Consider the following 20551-nt stretch of genomic DNA (forward strand, 5'->3'; position numbering starts at 1 on the left):
ACAGTATGTCATAGTGGCCATTCCATGCTCAGAGTCTCTAAACGGAGCTGCCCGGTACGGTTTGTAGGGTCGCACTACCGTTACGTACAGGAAGTTAGCTGTTTACTTGAAGTGCAGATGTCCATCATGCAGAAGAGAAAGGAGTTTGTTGCAAGCTGCACTAACATTCAGATGTTAATGTGAAGAGATTCCTAGCGTGCACAGCTACTTAGTGTCCGGCCCTAGCCAGTATAGTCGGAGAGAAGCAAGGTAGAGAACCACTACTGCATAGAGAGACATGAAGAGGAAGGCAAAAGACAGCTACTGCGTAAAAAGCTAAATGTTGAGCCTTTTCTTAAGCAATGCTTCATCATGGACGTGTCGCAAATCCAAAGGGAAATTATTCCAACCCACCGGGCCCATGAAATAAAACAAACGTCTACCAGTTTTAGCCAGACAAAGTCTTGGGATCCTGGCCAGATGGTTATTGGACGGCATAATACCCTCATAGGGCTGTAGTAGGCAATCCTAGCACATTACTCCGGTCCTGAGTGATGTAGCGCTCTGTGCATTAACAGAGAGAACTCGAAAAGAATCCGCTTTTCCATGGCGAGCCAATGCAAGTTACACAGATGCACAGTATTGTACTCTTGTCGGGGAAGACCAAGGGCAGCCTCGCCGCCACATATTCAAAGTCTGAAGTCTTCTCAACAGGCCGGCATTCAGCGCATTGGCACAGTCCAACATGGACATAACGAAAGCCAATATCACTGCCATCCTAGCCCTGGAACTGAGAGGAAAGGCAGATTTTTTTTTGCCATACGTAAATTGCAAAAACACAAGCCTACCACCAAGACAATTTGGTTATGGAAAGACATTTTATTATCAAATTTGATCCTCAAGTTCTTTACAGAATCTACTTGGGGATCTGGTGGAGACAACCCTACAGGCCAGTGGGCATCAAACTTACGAACTGTGAAGGGATAGGGGTCCATTGTGGCCCTCCTCCACAGACTATTTTGGATTCCTCTTTGGAATCACTTATCAACCAAATGGTACAGCAAATGTATCCCACCGAAGCCACCACCAATGTAGGAAGCCGGCTCTATGTGATAAATCAAGAATCTGATATACCGTGTATGTTATGTTAAAATGACTTGTTAAGCGCACGTACACCCAACCGTTTCCTGGCCCTGAACTGGGACGGTTTCAAACACCAGACTGTGGGTTTAATTGTAAGCCTGGGAGAATAGCCATGTTTTAAGTAGTTTCCTGAACTGGATGTAAGAGGTGGCCAAACAGTTCAAGAGAGAGGGTTCCAAAATGGAGGTGCCAGGGTCGAGAATCTGAGGCCCCCATGTTTCTTCCATTTAAAGGAGCTGGAGGTCAACAGGTTCTTATTAGAAGAATGTAAATCACAGGTGGGAGCATATCGCTGTATCTTTGAGGCGATAAAGGCCGGGCCGCGTCCTGAGAGGGCTTTATAGGTGGTAGAGCCTAACTTGAAGAGGCAGCGTTGGGTCACAGGGAGCCAATGGAGGCTCTTCAACAGTGGTCTCATGTGATGGTGCTTAGGCTGACCATGAATAAGCCTGGCCGCTTGGTTCTGCACCAGTTGTAGCCGACGTAATTGGTATGCATGGATGCCAGCATACAAGGAGTTTGCGTAATGAATATGCGACATTACCAGGGCGAGGACAACTTGGGTCAAGGTTTCAGAAGTCAGAAATCTTCTGATTTTCCGGATTCTCCGCAGATGGAAACACCAAGCGGCGACCACTGAGCTGATCTGGGCCTTCATAGTAAGATCATTGCTGATCACGATTCCCAGGCTTTTGACCAAGTTGGCTGGGAGTGGGGGACGCCCCAGTAGTGGAGGCCAGAAATGAGAATTCCAAAGATTGGCAGAGCCGCCAGTAAGAATCAGCTCGGTCTTGTCGGGATTTAATTTAAGCTGGTTGACGTTCTTCCAGTTGCTAATAAAATTCATGGTAGATTGAAAGCTCGCAACTGATGATGGGGATGAGTCAATATTAAACACGAGCTGACGGTCATCGGCACAGTTAAAAGTTACGACCCTCTTTCGAAGGGCCAGAATCAAAGGTAAAATGTTCAAGTTAAAAAAAAGTGGAAGGGAGGAGCCCTGCGGGACTCCAAACGTCAGTCCTCTTTTTTTCAGCGGAGAAATTAGCAAGGCGGACCGCTTGGAAGCGGTTGTAGAGTCTACGGGTTTCCTTAGGAGTGGACAGGGTTTGCTACGGCAATCCCAAAGTGGTCTATTAGTGGGTAGGGTGGTCGAGCAGCCTTAAGCTTAACACAGAGGAGTGCAGGACTTTTGCAAATACTGAAAACGATCAATAAATGACACGCAAGACTCTAGGAGGTTATCCACACCAATTTATAAAACATGGCCTGTTTGTTTGTACAGGTTTAGGCATCAGAGAACAAACACTCGGGTGAGAACATTTTGAAATATATATTCTTTTCCATTAAAAAGCGGACAGTGCAATTTCGCAGTTCTGCAATGCTATTCTATGGAAGGAAGAACAAGTTCTGCAAACAGGTACAGTACAGCTACTTACAAGACCAATCTCCAGGCGTTGGTGATGGTGGGCAAGGTCCAAGACAGCACCAACAGTGCACCACCAGCGGCACGAGGGTGGCCGGGTGCAGAGTGCAAAACAGTGCCGGGAGCCCAACAGGTTTCTATGGAGCTCAATCACTGCGACAAGAGGCTGCAGGCTCTGGCTGGAAGGCCAGTCAGGGTGAACCAACGGAGGGGGGGGGGGGGGGGGAAGGGATTCACGGCTTGCAATGCTCAGGGACGTAGGGACACCTGGGGTCCTTGTGAGAAAGTGGGTTTCTGTTGCAGTAAACCCCCCCCCTTTTTTTTGTTGCCAGACTACTGATGCTCTTTGATGATGTGCTCTGAGGCCCTGCCAATCAGGACCCCAGGGCCTGTGTTCCTTCCCCAAAACAAAACCCAATTGACAGATTTGGCCACAAGTAGGTCCCTGGTAAATGTTACCCCATGTACCCAGGGCATTGTGACCAGTGAAGGCTACTAAGGGCTGCAGCACTTATTGTGCCACCGTTCGATGCCCTGTACCCTGACACACACACACACACACACACACACTGCCTCTGCAAGCTGAGTGTCTTGGTACAGAACAAAACAAAGAGTCGACATGGCACACATCCCAGTGTGCCATGCCCACAAACACACTGCCCTGGCATACCTCAGTCGCCCCTCTAGCTGGGTGCACTATGCCAGTGGTGTGGGTACAGGTGCATGAGCCCTGTACCCCTACAGTACCCAGGTCCATTCCTGAGCACTGTAAGTACAGTGCTGCCATTAAGAGTATATGGTGCTGGGAGGTCGTCATTACGAACTCCACAGCACCATAATGGCTACACTGAAGGCTGAGAAGTTTGATATCAAACTTCTCAGCACATTAAACCCACACTGATGCCAGTGTGGGATTTAATGTAAAATGCACGACAGGGCAACTTAGAGTTGCCCCCTGAAACTAACCCACAACCAGTGTCATGCCTGAGAGGCTGCCTAGGCTGCCACCCAGCAGACAGGTTGTTGGCCCCCTGTAGGAAAGTGGCTCTGTATATACGGTTCCCAAATAGGTACAGTGTGTATAGAGTCCACAGTCCCCAGATGTTTGGCAGAGGCTAAAGTTAGATATAACTTTACTCTCTAAAGTGGTAGCTTGGTCGAGCAGTAAGGCAGTATCAGAGGACAGTGTAACGCATTTGTTGTACACACTCAGTCAGCAAATGGTCTCACACACTCCAGAACTGAACTCTAGGCCAATGGTTTGTATATAAAAATATACGGTTGTTTTATTTTAGAACCAACAACAGGTATCTAAATATACTTTCTCAGAATGAGATGCTTTAGTTAAATACTTTGCAAGAGGCTTTTGAATGCAATGGTTACGGTTTGTTGAAATAGGCAACACAATCTCAAACACAATAATACATTGAGCTCAATGGGAATATCAAGTTAGATGCAATTGATTACTTTTCTAACTCCAGGACTGGATCCTAGATTCAGTCCTGGGACAGTTCCTCGAAACAGGTGAGTAAATACAATTTAGTTACTCTTGTGATCTTTAAGCAATATTTGGGTATTTTAAAAGTTGACACAAACTTTTTCTAATGAAATCACCAATGTTATCCTATGGAAGGAAATTCACTTAGCAGGCAAGTGGGGTTATGGTTACTTTTTCTAGGTCAGTGTTGGATCCTACATCCAGCACTAGTGTACCACCTGTAAGCAGTTGAGAGAATGCGTTTAAGTTACACAGGCGATTTTTAAGGAATATTTAGAAGTTTGCAAAATCGACACTTAGAAGAAATTTCACCGAAAAACTGTCAATGGTTTCCTATGGAAGAAAATTCAAGTTACGGGTAAAGTACGTTCGTTACTTTTGTAATCCAGTGCTGGGCTCCTAGGCTCAGTACTGGGACATCTATCTAAAACAGGTAAGTAATTACGTTTTCACAGTTGGTACGATTTTTAAAGAATATTTGTAGTTTGCAAAAATCGACACAGAGAAGAAATTTCACAGAAAAACAGTCAAATGTTCCTATGGAAGAAAATTGAGTTAGTGGGAAGTACGGTTGGGAGTACTTTTCAGGGTCAGTGCTGGGCACCAAGATCTAGCACTGGGATCTCTCCTAATAGCATGTGAGTATTTCCGTTTTCGTTACTCGGTTGATTTTAGGTGAATATTTTAAAGTTTAGAAACTCCACACTTAGAAGAAATTTCAAGAGAGACCAGTCAATGTTACCCTATGGAAGAAAAGTGAGTTATCGGCTTTTGGGTAAGTACTCGACTGGCAGAGTTAAGGTTCTGGGCATAGACTCAGGGGTCTCCCAGGGTCAGGTAAGTACAGTTGTTACACCCTCAGCGGCACAGGGGCAGCTGGGTACAGAGTGAGTTAGGCCCAATGTTATCCTGTGGGAGGCAGGGGGCCCTTGTTGGTGGCTGCTGACTAGCAGGCCACGTGGCTGTGGGAGCTGGGCTCCTGGTCACTTGCTCAGGGCAAAATGGGAAGTAGGTAGGAGTAGAAGTTACACTGCAAGGGCCACTCGGGAGGCTGGGTGCAGGGTGCTTTTGAGCCTTCGGGAGCTCAATGGATTGTAATGGAAAAGCTCAAGGACGAACAAAGGCTGCAAGCTCGGGGACGAAGATTCTTCAGGTGTGCCCACCACTTTGAGAGGTAAGTTGGGTAGTTGGAGGATAGGTCGGTACCCAGGAGTCATGCAAAGGGACCGCAGGGCGCCGGGGTGCCTTTTGGTGTTGGGAAATCTTACCCTCTGTTGATCACGGTAGGGGAGATCCCTGGTTCTGAGGCTGCAGGCGTCGTCAGGAGCGTTGAGGTGGGCCCTTAGGTGCTGGATTCGGGGTCACAGTCGCCGGGGGGACGTCCTCTGGGTCTTTGTCCACTCCAGCACAGGCCAGGCTCGGCGGGTGCAGAGTGTGCAAGGTTCGCGGTTCCGGGCTGGTGCCAGGAGTTAGATACTTGCTTTGAGCAGAGCCACTGCTCGTGGGAGTCCGAGGTGCTCAGAGTCACAAGGTAGCCAGGTCCTCCGGGGTTTGTGAGGTTGCTGGCCACAGGAGGTGCCGAGATTTAGCAGGAGCAGGTTCGAGGGTCGACAGGCCGGTAGGGCTGGGGCCAAAGCAGATGGTGTCTTCCTCTTCTTAGCAGCTGCACAGCAGGTCTTCTTTCTTCTTTATCTTTTTGCTGTTTTAGAATCTGGAATCTGGGGAAGGAAGGTTCAGGGTGCCCCTAAATACTAGATTTAGGGGCGTTACAGGTAGGTAAAGGGCAGGGGCCACTGGCTCCCTATCCTGGGGTGGGTACACCCCCTATCCTGCCACTCTCTTGTGGGAGGGGGCAGTGGCCTAGTCCTGATTGGGTAGGGCTCCCCATCTTCAAGATGGAGGGCCCGGAGATGTGCTTCACCTCACCTCCCCACCTGAGGGGTGGGGTTGGCAGGGCTGGCACATCCCCTGTCCTTACTTCGAGTTTCCGGCCAGTCTTCCCGCCAGAGTGGGGGTCAGAACCGGTGGGGGCTAGTTGCCGAGTACAGCAAGTGGCCTGGAGAAGCTCACAAAGACGACATGCCGTTGAAGCTTTCCCCTGCCCATCCTGGGGGAGAGACCTAGCACATCGCCCAGGATGTGCATTGTTGCAGGCCCAGGAGAGCGGGGGCTCTCCACCCAGGGGTCCAGCAACTTGTCTGCTGTGTGGCAGCCTAGGCAGCCTCTCAGACAAGACATGGATTGTAGGTTAGGTTCAGGGGGCATCTCTAAGATGCCCTCTGTAGTGCGTTGTACATTAAATCCCACACTGGCAGGTTTAGTGTGCTGAGAAGTTGGATACCAAACTTCTCAGTCTTCAGTGTTGCCATCATGGTGCTGTGGAGTTCGTGTTTGACGAGCTCCCAGCACCATATACTCTTAAATGGCAGCACTGCACTTACAGTGCCCAGGAATGGACCTGGGTACTGTAGGGGCACAGGGCTCATGCTCCTGTGCCCACACCACTGGCACAGGGCACCCAGCTAGAGGGGTGGCTGATGTATGCCAGGGCAGTGTAAGTTGTGGGCATAACACACAGGGATGTGTGCCATGTCGACTCTGTTTTGTCTTGTACCCAGACACTCAGCCTGCAAGGGCAGTGTGTTTGTGTAGGGTACATGGCCTCTAAGTGTGGCACAATAAGTGCTGCAGCCCTTAGAGGCCTTCCTTGGTCACAAAGCCCTGGGTACCTAGGGTACCATTTACCAGGGACTGACATGTGGCCAGGGTTTGCCAATTCGGGTTTTAGGGAAGGAACATAGGCCCTGGGCACCTGATTGGCCGAGTCCAGGGCACACTCAGTCAAAGTACATTCAGCAAAAAAAGTAACCCCGGGCGTAGCACTACGCTTCGCCCACGTAGTGTACGTAGCGCTGCCTGCTTCGCACTTTCCGAAGTAGGCGAAGCAGGGCAGCGCTACGCATACGCCGAGGGCGAAGCGTAGCTGCTTGCCACCCGCCACCCACCTCCCGCCCGCCCTTCTTTTAAATAATATGAGCAATGAAAAATAAAGTAAAGTAAGTCGACTTACCCGTAAGCGCGGCGTCTCCGGGGCTCCCTCTTTCTGTTTCTAATTTCTTCTGGCAAATGCGCATGCGCGGACACCCGCGCATGCGCATTTCTCGCGAGAAATGCGCATGCGCGGGCGTCCGCGCATGCGCATTTGCCAGAAGAAATTAGAAACTGAAAGAGGGAGCCCCGGAGACGCCGCGCTTACGGGTAAGTCGACTTACTTTACTTTATTTTTCATTGCTCATATTATTTAAAAGAATGGCAGGTGGGAGGTGGGTGGCACGTAGTGGGGCTACGCGAAGCGCGTAGTGTGCGTAGATTTGGGCACACTACGTGCTGCTTCACGTAGCCCCACTACGCCCACCCTTAAAAAAAAGTGGGGGCATACCATGCAAGAAAGATGGCACTTTCTACCACACAACAAACAAGCATTGGCAATATCCATAGGCCTGGCCTAAAACAGAGCTCCTCTTCAGTTACCGGTCAGTTCTAGTCAATAGCTCAGTCACTCTAACACATCCTTACATTCACTCATCCATTCAGCCTTCCAATGAGCTTTTCTTGCATTCATCCACAATAAAACCTATGCATTCTCAACAAGGGTATACAAGAAAAATTAAAATTTAAAATAAGAAGACAAAATGCTACTCCATAAACTTGAAAAGCGTGTGTGCGCAGTTACAAATGACACACATCAGCGAGCAGCCATCTTGGAATGGTATGATATAGATGGATTAACAGAGGAACCAATATAAAATGGGTGATGTGTTTCCAATTGTGGCTGTCATGTTAGAACCATAAAACAATGATAGATTATCAACGACACTGATTATGTGGAAGTCTTGTTTAGAAGCAGTGGCCATGCAGGGTGAGATTCGCTGCAAATTAAATGAATAGTAAGCGAGCGGCCTGGTAGCATCATCTTGGGAGCTTCTGAGCACTTTCCAAAAATATTTTGAAAACATATAGAAATAAAGGAAACAAGCACTGGTAAGCCTAATAGGTCGGGTAGTGCGTATATGAACATTTTAGAATTCCCCTCAAAATTAAAAAGAATATAAAGAAAACAAGCACTGGTAAAGCTAATAGGTCAGGTATTGCCTATATAAGCTTTTTAGCACTCCCCAAAAAATGTAAAAAAAATGAAAGAGAAAAAACAGGTACGGGCAAAGCCAAAAGGTGTCGCCTATGAGAGCTCCTGGATTTGACAGTGTTTAAGCAATATTGTACAGCGGCATGCTGCTGTTCAGCACAGATACAGGTTAGAAACAGAGCACATGTCATCGTGCTCGATTTGTAACATTTAGCCAGACTACCTTTACAGCATGACTAAAAGACATTGGCAGAGCCAATAGCTCTTGCCTATGCAGGCCTACTGCCCTAGCCAATGCTTGATTATTTTCTTACATCTTGCAACTAGATACCCCCCAGGGGTGATTAGCCGCACTATATAAATACTGCTTGACCGACTGATTCATCTAATAAGCATATCTTGGCATTGCAGCTCTTAGAATTCTACATCTTTCCCTAAAATCACCCATCTGCTCATTAGAGATGCAGTATTTTCAGATCAGCATATTATCTAAAGGCATCGGGTTAGCAACTGGTTATTAGAAGCCGAATCGTAGCGATTGGTAAGCGAACGGCCCTTCCTTTCCAGTTTTACATTCTGTTCACTGAGTGTACCAATTAAGGGATGTTTATGGGTAAAGCCATCACCCTAGGTGTGTCTACAGATGGTTCTGGGGGACCTTTATGCCCCCAAACTGAAATTCCCTCCAAGAAGGAGCATTTACGCACTTGTGGAACTACAAACCCAAATGCGTGACTTACAAGAACCTCCCCACCCAGCCATGTAGTACAGATGCTTTAACTTTTGGGCTTTGCTGAGGCTTGATAACAGTGCATATGAAGTTAAGCAGGGGGTGCAGCGAGAGAATGTATGACTTCGCTGAATAACAAAAGGAATATTGTCCAAATAATGCTCTCGGCCACACTCGTGGAGTCCATGGGGTCATCTTACCTGAGCTCCTTTCGACCTAGCACTCTAATGTCTTTGCAGCACTCTCGCACATCTGCTGTTGTAGCCGAGTGCCGCTCTAGTTCCGGGTTATCCAATGTGATCTGTCGCAAAAGAAGAAGAGTTTAAACTTCTTGGGAGCCCAATCTGACTACCTTCTACACCAAGAAACCTTCCAGATTGTGAGCAAATTAAGAACGTTATGAGTCATCAAATCAGTCTAGCCCCTGCCGCTTTGTCTTCAGCCCATTTCATTAACAGAATCCAAGACTAACCTCTAGTGTACAGGGCGTGTAAAGTTTTAACTCAGCCGGTGAATCTGGGCATGGTGTGAATTTCCCAAAACTTTAAGGCCGCCAATTTTTTTACTAAAAGGCGGCTCTGCGACATTCTTTTCCTGCCTTTTGTACAATTTTCACAGGCTCAGCTTTTTATTCAATAAAAGCTTGAAGGTTATTTTTGCGCGAACACAGTTTAATGTTACATAGTTGTGTTTACATTAAAAGCATAAATAGATTCGGAGATGTTTTTTGTTGACAATAGCTTATTTGTGTTGTAGTATTAACTCACTATTGCAGGCAACTAGCCTCTCATGCTTAAACCCTGCTTAGTTTACTTTTTTGAAGCTTTTCTGTGATTTACTTCTGGTTTCACTTGCAGCAGCCTTGCCGATAAGATGTGGCACTCACAACTGGTTACAAGAGAAGCTGGGCCAGCTGCTAAAATTAGTTATGGCGGTTGTATCTGCATTTTAGTTAAGTGCCAGGTACGTGGCTTTGTGTCGAGTCTTATCCAGTGTTTGGCTTTTGAATACCTCATTAGTTACACCAAAGCGGGCAGTGCCTGCCTAATGCATATTTCACTACCAAGGTCTGCATTATTCCACATTCTGTTTGTATATCTACATGCCAGGCCCCTTCCTTACGCAGGCCCTGCGAAGCGCTATCCGAAGCTAATATTCTGCCTTACAAGTACCTAGACTTGAAGCCAAACTCTAGGAGCAGTTCAAACCCAGGGACGGTTCTAACTCATCTACGATCCAGCGCTGCTTTTACTTAAGCCAGCGTTTGAGGCGGTTTCCATTTTGTCCACGACTGAAACATTCCCTGCATAGATGATACGGATGAAAATTAGAGGCAATGAAATACTAACCAGCATGCCTCAGTGTGCCCGCACACCCACATGGAGACACGGTATATGTATAGAGGTAACCGACACTCCCCGCGTCTCATCCCCATCCCTGATCTAGGTTACAGAAGTGAAGCGCCCACCTTACTAGCCTGGCGGCAACAGACTGGCCTTGTGACAGGTTCACCTTACTAGCCTGGCGGCAACAGACTGGCCTTGTGACAGGTTCACCTTACTAGCCTGGCGGCAACAGCCTGATCTTGTGGCGGGTTCACCTCAACAGCCTGACCTTGTCGATGCAGACTTACCTCAATAACACTCGCGCGTCAGACCACCTCTGTGATGCAGCCTCGCCTCACAGCCACAGAATGGCCTCATAATGGCAGACTCACCTCGCTAGCCTTGGAAAGAAAGTCCACTGCATTCTCTGCCTTCAGGAACTCCATGAGCGTAAAGCGGTGATAAAGGGTGAGGTCACCATCTGCATAGCCCTCGGCCTAGGACACAAGAGAAGAAGGGGACAGGATGAGGGCCCAGGGAAGGAAGGGATTTAAAGGAAAGACATGAGGTGACTGAGGGTGAATAATGGAGTCAGAGTAAAGAAGCGGCGCAATTAAGGGTAAAAGCAGAGGTGCAAAGGAGCATAGCTAAAACAAGGCAGAAGGCAAGTGAAAGGAAGAGAGACGGGGTGAGAAATATCAGAAACGGAATGAGGAGGGATGCTAAACGGAATGAGGAGGGATGCTAAAGGGCATGAGAGGGAAAGAGTGCATATCAGAGATCCTTCTCACACACCGACTGCTCACTCACACAAACTAATGTGATATTCCAGCACACACACATGCTTCTAAACGATCACGCGCAGGGGTCCGTGAGTCACCTGGTGGTACAGCACTCTTCCTTCTCGCAGAGGCTGCACACACTCCGTGGCCATCCATTCATGGAGGTTTCTTCTTGGGTTTTAGGAACTGTGAGGCAATGGGGTGTAATATGTGGTGTGGTTGTGTGGCCTCACCCTGCAATACACTTACTAACCCCCTAAGGTCCAGTAGGTTTCAGCCTTTAAACCCTCAGCTCAGCCCTGAGTAGCTGTGGCACTGAGCAGCAAGGCTCACACAGAGGAGCAAGTGCTAAGCATTTAAAGAGCACCAAAACAATGAAGAATTTAGATAGCTAGACATTATAAGCAATAATAAAATCAATGCAATTTCACTCTACCATGAGCAAGCCTTGGCAAAGCCAACACATTGGACACTTACAAACTTTTTCAAAGAAAACTGAGATAAGTGTCAATGCGGTCGGCATTCACAGGGGAAGCACTCCTCCAGCAGTTACAGGCACTTTATCTGTGTAGCAATGGATTCCTATGGAGTGGTCCGGTTGCAAGGGATGAAGGATGCTGAAGATGCTTTAAGGATGCGGTGGAACTGACACGGTGGATGGGGGTCTTCCTACATGGATTCCTCGGTCCACGAACATGGTGAGGGTGTCTTTGTTGCAGGGTCGACGTACCACAAAGTCCTCACCGGTCTGGCAGAAGTCCACTCGTCACTGGACTACCAGTCGCCCTTTGTCGAGGTCACAGTCTAATCCTTCCTAAGCCGATAACTCGACTTCTGAGGGTTCCAGGGACTCTCAGACAGCACTCCCGAGCTCAGCAAACTTGGGTGAAACTCTGTGCATCGGTGCTTGGTCTTCGCGATGCACGGCAGCTGTGGTAGCGGCTTGAAGATTTTGGCTACCAACGTGGCCCAACAGACTTCTTTAGTTGTTGTGTCCCTGTGCTGCGAACAGGCCAGTCCGCTTACCCTTGGAGTTCTCTTGGCTTGACTGGGCTCTGTGGGTGACTTCTCCTTGAGCAGGATACCGCAGGCACAGTCCCTCCCTTCCCTAGCCATCAGGTGCAGTCCTAGTCAGTGCAGTCTCTTTGCAGGTCCCTCGGTTCAGCAGGGCAGTTTTTCTTCGGTTCTTCTTCCGAGTCAGTCAAGATCTTAGTGCCAGGGGTGCCCTATTTATCTTCAGAAAATGCCCTAAGGGTAGGATGCAATTGGTAGCAAACAGACTACCAGGTTTCCTCCCCCTAATGACCACTTCCTGGGAAGTGTGGCATCTGGCTGTCTCAGGATGCACCATTCTGCCCACTACTAAAAAGGCGAGACCCCTCTCTTGACACTTAGAGGTGCCTACCCCGCCCTCAGAGGTGTTGCTTCCAAGGGGCTACATGCCCCTGGAAACACAAGTTTGAAAATTGGCTTCTCGTCTCCTGGCGCCAGTGCCAGCCTTTCTGCCTAAGTAATAGAGCACCCCTCTCCCAGGTGTTACCCATTTGCCCTTTAAAAGGCAGCTACTCCTTTAACGCTTGCCTTTTGGGCTAAGACCCGTGTGGCTTCCTGCAGGAAGGAGGTAACATCCGTCTTCCCATGCAGGCCCCTATTGTGTCCTGTGAGTCGCTGGCACGTCTCCCTAGGAAGGCAGAAAGTTGTCTGCAGGACAAGCCAGGTGTACATCAGTAAAACAGCACTGGAAACCTTGGACAAATAAAGTGGCGCCTTTGCCCACCAGTGACATTAAATTTGATTTAACCATTAAATTGGATGTAATGTACAGTGCCAACCTTAGTGGTCCCATTCAGAGGTTAGCAGGGCTGGGGTGCTAGCTTGCAACTGGCCAATGGGTCTACTTGTCTTTCCACATTAAAAATGATAATTTAGGGATTTTACTGCTGGAACATGTGTTATTACTTACCGGTAATCTTCATTACCCTCATAGGTCCTCCTCGTCCCAGTCATTACTATGAGGCGGCCCCACCTCCCAACAGGCTTTAAACACGCTAGTCTGTTTTACATGTTTTTATACAAGCCCCTCCTCCAGTCTCCATGCCTGCTGGTAAAAAGACCAGACACAATAGAGGGAGGGAGGGGACAGGACGACAACGACCTTACCAGTAAATAACTACCTCACCCCCTCATCGGATCCCCTAGTCCTACTCATTACCACAGTTAGGACTTCACAAGCCTTAACACAAGAAGCAAAAACTTATGAACAACTCAAGATGCATTAAATCAAGCTCAACACAGAGCAGCCTTCGTAACACCGACAGCAAAATTATCCATAGAAGCATGCAAGACGTCCAGCCGATAATGCTTGATAAAAGTGTAATGGGACTGCCCAGTAGGAGCCCTACAAATGTATGGGGATAGAAACTTATGCAGACATGGCCCAGGAAGTGGATAGAGATCCAGGGGAAAGGCCTTGAACCCGAGCCGGAGGAACCAGCTCCAGAGACTTAGAAGACTGACAAACAGCCAGACACACTCATCTACTAATAGTTGAAGTGGACACCTTTTTCCCTTTAGCCACCCCATCAAAAGACACAAAGAGAGCAAAGAAAAGGCGAAACTCTTGAGCGTGTTGCAGGTAAACCTGAAGAGCCCTTCAAAAATCCAAAACGAAGGGATCCCGGCCATCAATCTCCCCGGAAAAATCAGGAAGAACAACCACCTGCTGCAAATGGAACTTTAAAAAAAAAGCAGGGACAAAGACTGGATCCAACGTCAGAATCACCTTATCCGGCAGAAATTGTAAATAGGGACAGGAAATCAGCAAACCCCCCAATTCCCCCAACCAGCGGCTGAAGTAATGGCCACCAGAAGAGCAATCTTCGCAGATCACCATGCCAAATGACCTCCATCAAAGGTTCAAAAGGGAACAACTGGAGTGAAGGACATTTGGCAAGTACTAGGAAGGAACAATCATTGGAGACAGCGGCTGACAGAACCGAAAACTCTGCAACAACCGAACCACCAAAGGAGCAATACCCTACAAAGAACCTCCCAACCCCCTGCAGGCACGGATAGCTGCCCCTTGAGCAGGGAGAGTAGCGGGGGCCATCCCTCAGGAACTCAAGAATCTTGAAAATATCCCCAGCAACCAGATGCATCTCACGAGCGAAACACCATTTAACAAAGGAGCCCCAGTTCTCATTGTAAGGCTTAAGTGCAGAACCCCTGAGGGATTTCTGAATATCCGGTGCCACCAGAGAAGAACACCTCAAAGACTCCAGGGCTTGATTGAGGAGAGGCTTTCGGTGAAGACGAGCCCGGGGAATCACTGCTGTGGTGCAAGTTATCAACCCCCAGTCCCTCAACCAAGACTGGGCTGGAGCGGACTGCTGAGACGAGGGCCAACAGAAGACGCACGTCTGTGTCCAAAGGTCAGTGTCTCCAGGTCAGTGTCTCCAGGTCAGTGTCCCCAGGTCAGTGTCCCCAGGTCAGTGTCCCCAGGTCAGTGTCCCCAGGTCAGTGTCCCCAGGTCAGTGTCCCCAGGTCAGTGTCCCCAGGTCAGTGTCCCCAGGTCAGTGTCTCCATGTCAGTGTCTCCATGTCAGTGTCTCCATGTCAGTGTCTCCATGTCAGTGTCTCCATGTCAGTGTCTCCATGTCAGTGTCTCCATGTCAGTGTCTCCATGTCAGTGTCTCCATGTCAGTGTCTCCATGTCAGTGTCTCCATGTCAGTGTCTCCATGTCAGTGTCTCCATGTCAGTGTCTCCATGTCAGTGTCTCCATGTCAGTGTCTCCAGGTCAGTGTCTCCAGGTCAGTGTCTCCAGGTCAGTGTCTCCAGGTCAGTGTCTCCAGGTCAGTGTCTCCAGGTCAGTGTCTCCAGGTCAGTGTCTCCAGGTCAGTGTCTCCAGGTCAGTGTCCCCAGGTCAGTGTTCTTGTGCCATTAGCCCCTAGTCAGTAACATATTTTACTCTCCAAATGTCAGTACCCTGGTGTTGAATCCTCCCCTTTCATTTCCCTTGAGTGAGTGTCCCGGAGTTCTCACTGCCCTAGTGTTGTGCTGCGGAGTCATATCTTACGGTCTGTGTCATACAGCTCCATGACATGCCTCTCAGTGTAAGTGCCCCATGCCATCATCCTACCATCAACGCCAGTGCCCTTCATCAGCATTCTAGTGGATCTGTGTCCCAGTGGCAGCGCCATCTTGTGACTGCAGCGGTGCCAATGTCTGTGTGTCAGCGTTAGTGCCCCTGTCATTGTCCTAGAGTTGACGTGCATGATCCAGGTCAGCAGTCCAGTGTCATCATCACTGTGTCAAACTCCTCATGTCCCTGTTGGTGCATCTGTGTCAGTGTACTAGTCCCAGTTGCATTATCAGTGTCCTAGTATTCCCCCATCCGTCAGTACGCGAGTGCCGCCCCCAGCCCCCGTTAATGTCTCCATGTCGTGCCACATTCTAGTACTGTGCCCAAATTTCACCATCTTAGTTTCACTATCCTGGTGTCCTAATGTCCCTGCGTAAGGGTGGAAATGTCCATGCCAGTGTCCCAACATTACTGCCACTTTGCGGGTGCCCCAAGTCAGTTTCCTAGTGCCAGGGTGGAGTTTGCTTTGTCAATCTATTAACTTTAGTGTCAAGTGCGGCACATGAGGTCATTGTTTGCTTGTAAACTACTTATACCACCTTTAGTCTACTATACAGTACTAAGGCGAGAACGATTGACGACCGATCTAGTGATCTAAAAAATAAATGGTGGGGTGAGGAGTGTTTATAGGAAGGAGAAGTTGAAATAATGACAGTCACGCTATAAAAAGAAGAGTTGAGATGAAATACTTTCACGTTTGTCAATACAGTGTGGGTCTTCAATGTTTGCCTGCATGTTGAACATACTCAGGGGTCAACAAAATGTTAACTTGAGCAAAGACTTTGTTCTGAATGCAAATGCTGGCCTGCTGCAAGTTACATTTAAGGGGCCAAGCATTATTATGGGGGTGCCTTGCCTGCCAGATAATCCCTTTACCAAGGCCCTCCCCACCCATGTGCACACATCTCCAGACACACAACACCAGGACAGAATGGTCTTACCTTTGGCTTCTTGGTACTGAGCAAGTCGCTCACAGTTTTTGCCTGGATTTCCACCTCCTTAAAAGCATATTTTGAGTCAAAGAATTTGGAGTCAATTTTGTCAGGTGCCAGATAACCTGCAAATCAAAAGAAATTACCCAAGTGGGGTGACGATTAGTAAACACTAGTAGTGGAGAGAGAGAAGCAGTTCAGTTCCTTAAGAGCGACACCTGCTGGTCAGGACTGGGACTTCTTCTAAAACAGGCCAGCCACCTGCTGCTCCTACAATGCCACCTGTTCTGGGCAGGGCAGGATGTGCTGCTGAAATGCCCGCCCATTGTGAATCAATAACTTTTCTTACAGCGACCTCTGCTGGCCGGCGCTTTGAGTGTTGCTGGAGAATAGAGCCCTGAGGGAGGGACTGTCAGGTTCTGCTCTGACATGTCTGCTGAGTCAGAAAACGTATGCCATGAATGTACTGTTTGCCCTCCCAGTGACCAGTCCACTCACCCACAACGATCAATGCCTCAAAACACTTACCCTGGCAGACGACGAAGATCTCGGCAGACTCATTCCTGGAGGCCTGCGGCTTGGTGGCCTGCACCTTCCTGAAGAACTGCTGGAAGATCCAGAGCAGCGGCTGGTAGTCCTTGGAGCGGAAGACTTTGGTAATGAACCATCCTCCTTTATTGAGACATTCGGTGGCGCAGCGCAGGGCCATGAGGGTCAGGTTAGCTGCAGAGAGGCAGAGGTGGTCAGCAAACTGAAGCAGAGGGCACATCAATCAGGGGATGAAGGCTCAAGAAAGCACGAGGGAAAGCACACTCAGGTGAGAGAAGCAATTCAGAGGAGGCAGCAGGAGGAGGAGCGGAGCAACAGGTGACCACAAAGTGAGGCTTCGGATGCGGGGGTGAAAGCGGAGCGATACTTGCAAGGGTGGCCAGTACACATATGCAGACGGACAGGGTCAGCACAGAGCAAGGGATCCGCAGTATGACGATTATTAAAAGAGGCAAGCATTAATAGAGGGAGTACAAGAAGCCTTTTCTTTGACTCCTGGACTAGTCGGTGGTCACTGGACAGTATTCAGTGTGGATACTGTTAACGACTTGTGTCCAGAGGCCACAATGATGGTACACTTCAAAAGAATTGCTAAGTGACACTTTAGCCACGTGGCTCTCCAGAAAGCAAGATTGAGCATTTCAAGACTTATTCTGGAGGCAGAAAAGGTGGCAAACTCAAATACAGTCTGATACTATAACACAATAAACTACATGTACAGCTAATGTGAGGACATACCAGAGAAAGAACATTTATTATCAAGTCTGTAACAAGGGAAAGAGAAAATGATAATGCATAGTGAAAATTAGATGACACTGGATGGATTTTATCCGATACTAAACAATTTGTAAATGAAACAGATATACCAGCCAAAAGGATACACTCTGCCAGAAGTGCTCTACGCCAGCCCCTAAAGTCCCAATGTCTCTATCTCTGGGAAAAACTGGACAACTCAGTGGGTTTGAGACCAAGTTTCTGAGTAGACACTAAAACACTCCATGAAGCTTTTAGCCGGAAAAAAGGCACCTTCCATACAACGATGGACTAATCCAATAAGAGGTCATCTGTAGGCTGTCGAGTCTGGGCAGGTTATACAGGGTTACTCAGAACTCACAGAGACCAGTAACATGGGACTGCCAGCGAGTCTGTGTGCTCAGTTACTGAGGCTAGTGAGCAATGTGGGTGTCCAGTTAATAGAACTACTTGGTAGTCTATGTCGAGTAAAAAAAGAAAAACTGCCTGGTAGTCTGTGTTCAGCTACCTATGCCTACATGATCGCCTGCCCAGGTATACAGGCCATAAGACTGTGCCCAGGTAAAAAGGATTACCTAGAGTCTGTGTCCAGTTAAAAAGGATTACCGAGTCTGTGCCCAGGCTCACAGGCAGCGCATGGTTTGTAACAGGGCACCTGGTCCCTGCTCACAGGCAGCGCATGGTTTGTAACAGGGCACCTGGTCCCTGCTCACAGGCAACGCATGGATTGTAACAGGGCACCCGGTCCCTGCTCACAGGCAGCGCATGGTTTGTAACAGGGCACCTGGTCCCTGCTCCCAGGCAGCGCATGGATTGTAACAGGGCACCCAGTCCCTGCTCACAGGCAGCGCATGGTTTGTAACAGGGCACCTGGTCCCTGCTCCCAGGCAGCGCATGGATTGTAACAGGGCACCCGGTCCCTGCTCACAGGCAGTGCATGGTTTGTAATAGGGCACCTGGTCCCTGCTCACAGGCAGCGCATGGTTTGTAACAGGGCACCCGGTCCCTGCTCACAGGCAGCGCATAGTTTGTAACAGGGCACCCGGTCCCTGCTCACAGGCAGCGCATAGTTTGTAACAGGGCACCTGGTCCCTACTCACAGGCAGTGCATGGTTTGTAACAGGGCACCCGGTCCCTTCTCACAGGCAACGCATGGATTGTAACAGGGCACCCGGTCCCTGCTCACAGGCAGCGCATGGTTTGTAACAGGGCACCTGGTCCCTGCTCCCAGGCAGCGCATGGATTGTAACAGGGCACCCAGTCCCTGCTCACAGGCAGCGCATGGTTTGTAACAGGGCACCTGGTCCCTGCTCCCAGGCAGCGCATGGATTGTAACAGGGCACCCGGTCCCTGCTCCCAGGCAGTGCATGGTTTGTAATAGGGCACCTGGTCCCTGCTCACAGGCAGCGCATGGTTTGTAACAGGGCACCCGGTCCCTGCTCACAGGCAGCGCATAGTTTGTAACAGGGCACCCGGTCCCTGCTCACAGGCAGCGCATCGTTTGTAACAGGGCACCTGGTCCCTACTCACAGGCAGTGCATGGTTTGTAACAGGGCACCCGGTCCCTTCTCACAGGCAATGCATGGATTGTAACAGGGCACCCGGTCCCTGCTCACAGGCAGCGCATGGTTTGTAACAGGGCACCTGGTCCCTGCTCCCAGGCAGCGCATGGATTGTAACAGGGCACCCGGTCCCTGCTCACAGGCAGCGCATGGTTTGTAACAGGGCACCTGGTCCCTGCTCCCAGGCAGCGCATGGATTGTAACAGGGCACCCGGTCCCTGCTCACAGGCAACGCATGGATTGTAACAGGGCACCCGGTCCCTGCTCACAGGCAGCGCATGGTTTGTAACAGGGCACCTGGTCCCTGCTCCCAGGCAGCGCATGGATTGTAACAGGGCACCCAGTCCCTGCTCACAGGCAGCGCATGGTTTGTAACAGGGCACCTGGTCCCTGCTCCCAGGCAGCGCATGGATTGTAACAGGGCACCCGGTCCCTGCTCACAGGCAGTGCATGGTTTGTAATAGGGCACCCGGTCCCTGCTCACAGGCAGCGCATAGTTTGTAACAGGGCACCTGGTCCCTACTCACAGGCAGTGCATGGTTTGTAACAGGGCACCCGGTCCCTTCTCACAGGCAACGCATGGATTGTAACAGGGCACCCGGTCCCTGCTCACAGGCAGCGCATGGTTTGTAACAGGGCACCTGGTCCCTGCTCCCAGGCAGCGCATGGATTGTAACAGGGCACCCAGTCCCTGCTCACAGGCAGCGCATGGTTTGTAACAGGGCACCTGGTCCCTGCTCCCAGGCAGCGCATGGATTGTAACAGGGCACCCGGTCCCTGCTCACAGGCAGTGCATGGTTTGTAATAGGGCACCTGGTCCCTGCTCACAGGCAGCACATGGTTTGTAACAGGGCACCCGGTCCCTGCTCACAGGCAGCGCATAGTTTGTAACAGGGCACCCGGTCCCTGCTCACAGGCAGCGCATAGTTTGTAACAGGGCACCTGGTCCCTACTCACAGGCAGTGCATGGTTTGTAACAGGGCACCCGGTCCCTTCTCACAGGCAACGCATGGATTGTAACAGGGCACCCGGTCCCTGCTCACAGGCAGCGCATGGTTTGTAACAGGGCACCTGGTCCCTGCTCCCAGGCAGCGCATGGATTGTAACAGGGCACCCGGTCCCTGCTCACAGGCAGCGCATGGTTTGTAACAGGGCACCCGGTCCCTGCTCCCAGGCAGCGCATGGATTGTAACAGGGCACCTGGTCCCTGCTCACAGGCAGCGCATCTGCTTAAAGGACCAGGTGTTCGGGGGAACCTGCTGTGAACATGATGGAGACGGGCTATTTGTCTTAACCAGAAAACAGGAATAAGATCAGAAACCCACCGCTGGGACAGAACCTCCCGTCTCACACACCATCTTCAAGATGGTCTGAATACAGGGATATTTTCTCATTCCACATGAACTAAAAAAATTTCAACCAAAAACAAACACGAGAACAAAAAATCACAAGTCTCCTTTTTTTCTTCCATTCCAATGTCTGATGTGCCATTTTCCGCACATTATTTTCCATGTATTTTAATTTACTGATACCGTGGGCAGACAACACTTCACCAGGATTCTGTTAAAGCTCAGCCACAGCACAGCT

At 49.6% G+C, this 20551-nt stretch overlaps 1 protein-coding gene across 2 annotated transcripts in view; it reads right to left on the minus strand.

The window, feature by feature from the left end:
- Positions 1–20551, minus strand: part of FTSJ3 (FtsJ RNA 2'-O-methyltransferase 3) — a 183874-nt gene that overhangs the window by 133944 nt on the left and 29379 nt on the right. For both annotated transcript variants that reach the window (XM_085651369.1, XM_085651368.1), the window contains exons 7-10: positions 16629–16823; positions 16110–16225; positions 10638–10742; positions 9121–9221 (exon numbers count right to left, since the gene is read on the minus strand). In XM_085651369.1, the coding sequence (XP_085507495.1) occupies positions 9121–9221; positions 10638–10742; positions 16110–16225; positions 16629–16823 (517 nt within the window). The remainder of the gene's footprint in view (positions 1–9120; positions 9222–10637; positions 10743–16109; positions 16226–16628; positions 16824–20551) is intronic.

Source organism: Triturus cristatus, chromosome 4_1, assembly GCF_964204655.1.
Source record: "Triturus cristatus chromosome 4_1, aTriCri1.1, whole genome shotgun sequence".
NCBI lineage: Eukaryota > Metazoa > Chordata > Amphibia > Caudata > Salamandridae > Triturus > Triturus cristatus.